The sequence below is a fragment of the Eurypyga helias genome, unplaced genomic scaffold, assembly GCF_000690775.1.
Source record: "Eurypyga helias isolate BGI_N326 unplaced genomic scaffold, ASM69077v1 scaffold25092, whole genome shotgun sequence".
NCBI lineage: Eukaryota > Metazoa > Chordata > Aves > Eurypygiformes > Eurypygidae > Eurypyga > Eurypyga helias.
Genome location: NW_010235648.1, coordinates 7,541 through 15,957, shown reverse-complemented (window position 1 = coordinate 15,957; position 8,417 = coordinate 7,541). Strand labels below are relative to the sequence as shown.

The 8,417-nt window shown below is 59.1% G+C and overlaps 1 protein-coding gene across 1 annotated transcript; it reads left to right on the top strand.

Moving 5' to 3' along the window:
* Positions 1-284: 284 nt before the first annotated feature.
* On the top strand, positions 285-3,529 carry LOC104506034 (uncharacterized oxidoreductase C663.06c-like; the record flags this gene model as incomplete). The annotated part of the gene is made up of 5 exons (XM_010146837.1): positions 285-336; positions 1,642-1,832; positions 2,165-2,323; positions 2,601-2,711; positions 3,416-3,529. Coding segments are annotated over 5 exons (627 nt in total), but the record flags the coding sequence as incomplete, so codon positions are not given.
* Positions 3,530-8,417: the final 4,888 nt, after the last annotated feature.

The following is an 8,417-nucleotide window of genomic DNA, read 5'->3' as shown; positions in this document are numbered from 1 at the left end:
CGGGTGAGCCGGTCCTCAGTAGTTTGCTGTCACCCTTGGCTGTGGCTCTGGCTGGTTTGAGAGTGGCCACGGTGTCTTGCAGTTGCGGCCACATCGTGCTCTGAGCACATGCGCGTTGCCTTGTGGAGCCTAGAAGCAGCCTGAGAACGCAGGCAGGTCCCCCCACTCCAGCTGTGTAACATCTGGAAGATGTTTCCCTCAGGGTGGACCGTTTCTGGTGCCCCAGATGGTGCTTTGGCATCGCCTCTGCCTCGTGCTGATTGTTTCTATGTCTGTCCTTGTAGGAGCTGAGAGATTTGGCATCCAAACACCCAAACCTGGTCCTGGTGAAGCTGGGTAGGTGTGCTCTGCCTCTGAGCCGGTAAATTTGTGGCTGCCACACTTGCCCCATTTCTCCTTCCCTCCCTCTCTGCCTTCAGGCATGGGGGATCCGGTTCTTCAGAGCTGCTTCAAGTCTGGCTGATGTAAGACCAGCCTCTCCAGAACTGTCTCAGCCCCAGTACCCCATTCTCTGGAGCCTCCTTGTCCCGTTGCCACAGGACCAGGAGGTTCTTGAGACCCATTCTGGGTGGCCTGCAGCTCCCCGGGCCGAGTGGCCGCATCCTTGCTTTGCCACGTAGCTGAGCTGCCTTGATCCCAGGTCTTAGGCGAGACCAGGAGGGCTCTGGGAAGAAAGCAGCTTCCATGGAAAATGCTGAACGATGGTCCCAGAGCCCGGGCAGGAGCTGTAGACCTTGCAGAGCCATCCCGCAGCAGGTCCTAGCACAGTTCCCATCTCTCCAAAACTGCCCAGGGCTCTCCAGAGCTCGCTCAGCCACGGCCTTTGTCCGCTGAGAGCAGGGGAGTCCCAGCAGCGCTGTGCCACCACGGGGCTGTCCCCGGGCAGGGTCCTTCAGCTGCAGGTACCCTCTGCGTGGTGGTCGTGGGGGGACAGTTCTGGAATGAGAGAAGTGCCGGGATGCTCTGAGCTGGCGGCACAGCACCATCTGGTGCCCACGGGTGGAAAGCCACGCAGGTCCTGATCCATGGCTGTTCCTCAGCACCATGGAAGCAGCGCTGTGCCACCACGGGGCTGTCCCCGGGCAGGGTCCTTCAGCTGCAGGTACCCTCTGCGTGGTGGTCGTGGGGGGACAGTTCTGGAATGAGAGAAGTGCCGGGATGCTCTGAGCTGGCGGCACAGCACCATCTGGTGCCCACGGGTGGAAAGCCACGCAGGTCCTGATCCATGGCTGTTCCTCAGCACCATGGAAGCATCATGGAATCTTTTAGGTGGGAAAAGACCTTTAAGATTATCGAGTCCAACCATAAACCCAGCACTACCAAGCCCACCACTAACCCATGTCCCTGAGCACCACATCCACATCTCTTAAATGGTCACTCCACCAGGACTGGTGACTCCACCACCTCCCAGGGCAGCCCGTTCCTATGCCTGACAGGCCTTTCCAGGAAGAAATTTTCCCCAGTGTCTGATCTAAACCTCCCCCGGTGCAACTTGAGGCTCTTTCCTCTTGTTCTGTCACTTGGGAGAAGAGACCAACCCCCACCTCTCTGCACCCTCCTTTCAGGTAGGAGGTAGCACCTTAACATCCTCCTTCTCCCAGGCCCCCCGTGGCTCTCAGACCCTGTTCTCTTCTACCGCAGATGTTGCGAATCCCTCAGCTATTACCGATGCGGCGAAGATCGTGGAGGAGAAGCTGAATGGCACGGGCTTGAACCTGCTCATAAACAATGCCGGCATCTACACCCCGGCGGCATCGCTGGACACGGTGGACACTGAAGAGATGATAAGGACATACAAGACAAATGCAGTGGGGCCATTGCTGATGGCCCAGGTATGGATGGAGCTCACCATGGAGGGGGAATTTAGCCCAGCTTGAGGGTATCCCATGCTGTCTGTGGTCACAATGGAGATTTTGGAGGGCTTTGCCAGGTTTCTTGGGGCTGCAGGTGGGAGGGGGCAGTGCCAGGGCTGTGCTCCCAGCCCAAACCCTTGGTAGCCCTTCTGTGTTGTGCTGGGCTAAACTGGGAGCAGGCAGGGTCACTGCAGCAAAACACACCGTCTCTCTTGGCTTCCCGCTGTTCCTCCTCCTCCCTGCCGTAGGCAGGTTGGGTTGCAGTTGCAGTAAGTGAGGCAGGCTGGAGGCACAAGGCTGCTTCTCCCCAGGCGTTCCTGCCCCTGCTGAAGAAGGCTGCCCGGGAGAGCACAGAGAAGGGGCTGAGCTGCAGCAAGGCAGCCATCATCAACATCTCCACCATCATGGGATCCATTGAGAAAACGCCGGAGTCCTTCTGCAAGCCTGCCATCTCCTACCGCTGCAGCAAGGTAGGGAGACCAGGAACCAGGGACCCAAGCCTGTGAGCTCAGTGGGAGCTGGAGCTGCCCCTTGCCAGGCCTGATCTCAGGGCAGCACCTGAGGTGGTGGGACTTCTCCATGCTGATCACTGCCCCAGCGCCCTGGGCATCTCTGTGCCCAGCTGCTGCCCACATGTGCTGGCTCCCGAACACCTGGCATTGCTTTTTCTCCTTTGCCATGGGGCAGCGATGGGTCTGGTGCGTGGAGCTTCCTACTGCCCATGGCTGATGCTTCCTTCCTCCCCAGGCTGCCCTCAACATGCTCACCAAGTGCCAGGCTCTGACTTACGGAGAAGCTGGGATCCTCTGCATGGCACTTCACCCTGGCTGGGTGAAAACCGACATGGGCAGCCAAGAGGTGGGTTGTGGCTGAGCAGGTCGAGGAAGGGGACCCATGGGTGGGACCCAAGCCTGCAAACTTGCAGTGGCATGGGAGGTGGCTGGGATGGCTCTCGGGAGGAGGGATGTGTGGGAATGGGTTGCCTCTCAGGCTGCAAGTTGTGCTGGGCCACTGCAGAACATGAAGGTGCTGCTTGGGAAATAGCATCAGCACATATCAGTGGTGAGCAGGAGGCCTGTTCAGGAGGGTTAAAATGGCTTTGGGCAGCCTGGAGATGTGCAGAGAACCTGAATCCAACAGAGCAGGGAGGAGAGGAGCAGGACCATCCCATCCTCTGCCCTTCCTCGCAGAGCTTCAGGTCCCTGAGGTCTCCATTCAGCCTGCAGGATCCCTGTGCTGGGAGCATGGTCCTGCAACCCTGGGGTTTTGGGAAGGCTACGCATAGCATCCCACTGGCAGCAGGATCTTCTATGTGTCCTAATGATTGATTTAAGCCTGTAGCTGGCTTCCCAGCCCAAGCCACCCACCCAAGCCATCAGTGAGCATGCCAGACACCCAGGCATCCTCCCATGTAACAGGCCCATCCCACCTCCTGGGGCTCTCTCCTTGGTCTGGGCAGAAGGAGCCTTGCTGCCGGTGTGCACGAGCTGGCTGGGTGCCAGTGGATGTCTGGGAATGACGGTGGGGTCTCAGTCCTGCTCCCAACCTTGTGCCCATTGCAGGCTGACCTGACGGTGGACACGAGCGTGCGGGGGCTGCTCTCTGTACTGCCGATCCTCTCTGAGAAACACAGTGGGACCTTGCTCAACTGGGAAGGTAAAGCTATTCCTTGGTGACCACTCTCTGTCCCTGCAGTGCCAGGTGACTTCGGGATGCACAGCTCTGTGTGGTCTGCACGGGACCTACTGGGACTGCACCACAGGCAGCCTGTGACCCCTGATGTTGCTAATAAATAAATAAAGTAAATTAGTACCTATGCCTCCTCACAGCTACAATGCCCCCACCGAGACTGTCCCTGCCCTGGCCTGGAGCTGGCCCCTGCAAAAAATAACCCGGTGTCATAGCAGCCTGCCTGCCTTGCCTTGGGCTACTCTGAGCCCTGGGGAGGGCCTGGGGGCACATAACCAGCCCAAAGCCCTGCTGTCCTCCCTGGCTGCTGAATGTGCGCAGGTCTGCCTGCTCTCTGCTGTGTTTCCACCCAAAATGTGGTGTCTTTACTACAGATTTCTTTGTAGTGGACGCAGTGTCCTTGGGAAGCAGCCCTGGGGCTAGAATGGGAGGACAAGTAGCATCACAGTTCAGTTCTGCAAACCCAGGCCAGCCCTTTCCAGTGGACACCCAACTGGGCATGGTATCCCTGGGTGGGGGAAACCCAGTCCCTAGTGGGAGCACAGCATGGGAATTGCATTTCTGCAGGATGGAGAAGCTGAGAACCTTAATAACTGGGGTTCTGCGTGGGTTGGGCAACATGAATTTGCCCAGAAGGGGGTAACACCGCCCAGTAAAGGGCTTTGGGGTGGTGTTGGGTTTTCCCAGGATGGTTCTGCTCCTTCTGGAAAGAGCTTCTCCTTGGGGAGCATGATGGAAAGGAGCAGGGGCTCCTGCAAATCCAAGCCTAGTCTCAGGGGGGCAGAGCAACCTGGCTTTTGGGAGAGGCAACCCCACTTCTTGCCCCAGAGCCCACCACCTCCTCTTTCTTATCTGGAGGACCATCTGAAGCCCCTCCCGCTGATGTGAGCTGTCCCCCAGCAAGCTCTGGCACCTCCAGCTCCGGTTCCTCCCGAGCCAATGGCATTTTGGTAACAGACTTTCCGGAAGCTGGGAAAGAGGACAACAGGGAGCATCTGCAAACTGGGTGCCAGCCTGGGCTTGGGGACAGGGATCCCATGGTTGGACGGAGCAGCACTGCCAGAGCTCATGAGCTTGCACTCCTGGTTCCTTGCAGCCCTTTCATGGGAGTCCCAAGCAGCGCAGGAGCCCAGCCAGGGATGGGAAGAGAGGCAAGATGCCCCTGTGAAGTTCAGGGGTGCTGGGAGCATCCCAAGCTGGAGAGGGGGGCCCTTACTCTGCAGGCTCTTGCTGTAATGGATGGGCAGGTCCTTACTGGAGCAATTCCAGGAGCTGGGATACCAGGGACCCACCTGGGTCCAACTTCTCTCCCAGAGCTGAGGCTCTGCTGCCCCATCCCTGGTGTGCGGCTAATGCCAACCCTGACCTGGCGGTGCCAAAGAAAGCCAAGCCCCCAGGCTCTTTGGATCTCTCCATCTTCCCCATGCCCAGGTTGGCAAGCACTTTTCCAAGTCCGTGCTGTGCTTTCCACGGAGACGACACTGCGGGGAGCCGTATCCATGTGAGGCACCCACTGCTGCATGGGTGCTTGCTGGCAGGGAGATGTTGTCATCAGCTTTCTCCTCCCTGTGTTCAGTATCTGCCCAGATAACGGAGCTGCGCTGCAGCTGGAGCATCCTCAGGGAAGCTCTGAACCATCCAGCTCTTCCCAGCCACCTGATTTCCCATGCAAATGCTCACCTTGTCTTTGCTCTTTTGTTTCCCAGCTCGTATCTGTGGCCAGAGGAGTCAGTACCCACCTGGGCACCTCCCTGGGTATTTGCCAGCGCTTCAATGGCAGCAGGAGGAGAGAAATCCATGGTGAGGAATAGGAGCATGGATGAAGGGCCTGATCCTGCAGCTTTACAGCTGTGCTCAGCCCAGCGCTGGCTCAGAGACGTGGCCAAGCCTTCACTGAGTGCCATTCCTGCCCCTTGGCAGAGGTTCTCCTGCCCCCATTGCTCCACACAAGCCAACTGGAGCCCGGCCAGTAGCCGTGGGCTGGCTCCATGCCCCTTTCTCTCCATGTTTCTCCCTTCTGCCTCATGCCACGTGCTGGATCCTGGGAGATGAGCTATGCCAGGGATCCCACCACTCCTTGAAGGAGCTTATAGCACCCCCCATGATCACAGACAGCCCCATGAGATGGATGCAGCTGCTCCTCTGGAATATGCGGAGAAAGGGGACTGCTGGAAGCTGGGACAAGTTCCATCAGCTTGGCTGATGTTCTGCAGAGCTGGTGACACAGGAGGGTTGCCCGCCCACTGTGGTAGCAGGGTTTTGGCTGAGCTCAGGAAGCTGATCAATCTGTGAGCGTCTCTCTCCAGCCCCTGGGACATGGCGGTGTGGGTAGCCCTGTGTGCCAAAGGAGGCAGGAGAAGGAATGGGAAGCTCTGCAGGTGAGGTCTGTCCTGGAATTATTAGAAGCCCAGCTGCTGGGAATGAGGACAAACTCCAAGGGGCTGCTGGATGTTGAAGCACAATGAGCACCAGCCCGGTGCAGGGGTCACTCCTATGGGTGCAGGCACAGCGGGCTCATTGCTGTCCAGTGCCAAGTGGCAGCACGTCGGTCGAACCCATTTTTCAAGCCAACAGGAGACTGGGGCAGGACGACGCAGCTTGGACCTCTGCATCTGGGAATCGCCCTCCGTGAGTGCTTTGCTGTCACAGGTGAGGCCAGCTGCTCCACAGGAGTCCATCCTTCCACCCTCCAAGGCTCATCCCACATACTGCAGCTGAGCTGCTGGGGACTGTGCTGGCTGTGGTAATGTCGAGGCCAGGGGTGCCTGAGCACCCTAAGGTGCTTCCAGGACATGAGTTCCTCAAGGAGCCTCAGTGAGTGGCCAGATGGGCAGGTCTCCCTGCTCAAATGCTTGCCAAGTGGTGTTGGCTTTTCCTTTGCACAAGTTCCGGGTGTTGTGCTCATGCAGCTGATTATCTCTCCATTTCCTCTCCGGCCTGATGTTTCCTGCCTCGCTCGCTCCCTTTTGCTGGCTTTTCCCTTTGTGTCAGCCTTATCTCCTGGCTCTGGGCGGCGTCAGACCTCAGCGTTCCCCCTGCCCACCGTGATGGCAAGACGCAGCCCTGGGCACCGTGCCCTGTGTCCTCTCACCGGGCTGCAGCCGGGTGCCCCAGGAGACACCTGAAACGCCAGCTCGACCAGGCCATCCGGCAGCTTCTTGGCAAGCTGGGACAGCGCAAGGATGGTTTAGGATCCATCTGCTTTTAGCAGCTGATCCATCTCTATTCTGAAGCAGGGGGACAGCACGTTGCCTGCCCTAACATGCAGGCCCCTGCCGCTGGGTCGGGCAGTAGGGAATTCTGGACACCCCCTCGGGGACCCTTCACACAGGGGCTGCACGGCGGCATAGGAACATGTCTGGGGACTTCCAGGGACCACGGGGAGGGGTTTGTCACCTGGAGCAGTTCCGACTGCTTCCATCAGCCGTGTGGAGCCATAGTAGTGTCTGGGGAATGAACATAGCTCTGCTTCAGGGAGCCCAGCAGCTCTGCAGGCTCCAGGGATTGACTTCCAGGGTCTTCCACCAGCTGCCACCTTTCAGACCAGTAGCCACAGGCAAAGACTTGTTGCAGCAGGAGCTGGGATCAGGCGGGTCCGTGGGTCAGGACAGGAGTGGGGAGGACGTGGGGAATCCTGGCAGGACTTGGCAGGATCGGGGCAAGACCCGTTTTGAGAGGCAACCCCTCTCCATGCCCAGGTGGGGCAAACAGCAGCAGGCACAGCCCCCGCAAAAGGAGGAGAGGGTCAGAAGAGGAGAGTGGGAAGGGAAAAGGGCTGCTCCTGTGACAGCTGCGGAGGTGGAGCAGGAGGCAGGTCACAGCCAGCACAGGAGGAAGTGCTGGGACACGGGCCAGCGTGGCTGGGGCGGCCGGGCGCAGCAGCTCCAGGTGCAGGAGACCATTGCTGGCTGGGGAAGGACTGGGAGAAAGGGCAACTGGAACTGCAGGGACCTCAGCCAGGCCCTGGAGACCCCCTCGGCAGGAGTCTTCTTCCACTCAAAACAACTCTTCATTCTGCCAAGGTGCGGGCACTGTCCATGGTGAGGGGGGATGGGGATGGTCACAGTGGGGACATCTCCATGCCAGGTGGCACTGTGGTCCTGTGGCTCACAGTCCCGGCTGACCATTCCCATAGCCACCAGTGCTGGGGTAGACTGATGCCGGGAAGGCTGGATTGTCTTGGGGTTGTGCTGCACGCTCTGGGGTGCAACGCCAGCAGGGTGCTGGGGCCCCAGGCTGACACCAAAGTACCGGGACCCAGCCCAGGTGCGTGAGAAACGCGGCTCAGGAGGAAGCACAGCGCGAGGGCTGCCGAGGAAGCCGAGTGGGGCCGGCAGATAATGTGCCAAGTCTTCATCCGGCTTGGCCGCAGCTGCAGGGCCAGGGTTGCTCCATCGCTATCTGGCCCTGCAGAGCCCGGTGCATCCCTTCTCCCTCTGCTGTGTTATTGTTAGCCGGGAGGAAGCAGCATACCAAGTCCCACCTCAACCTTTTAACACGCTGCTGCCTGGCCTGCTGCTCTCTTCTCCTGTAAGGACGGCTCCACGGCTGCCCTGGGAGGACAGTTTGGTTTGGTACCGGGAACTTGCCACAGGGTTTACCTCCTTAGGGACCAGCAGCCCCTCCGGCAGGTCTCCCCCTGGCCATGCTGTCTCCCACAGCCACCCTTGCAAAGGGTGGGCACTAGCATTGTCGTCTCTCTGTCTGGAGAGAAGATCCTGAAGGCTTTGGGTGCTGATGATTCCCTCCTTGCTCTCTCTTCCCCCTTTTAGCTGGTTGGATCCTGCCTGGTGCTTCCTTTGGAAGCCTCCCCAGTCTGCTGGGGGGGCAGCATGGAGGCGGCAGCTTTACCAGCTTTGAACAGATTTAACCCAA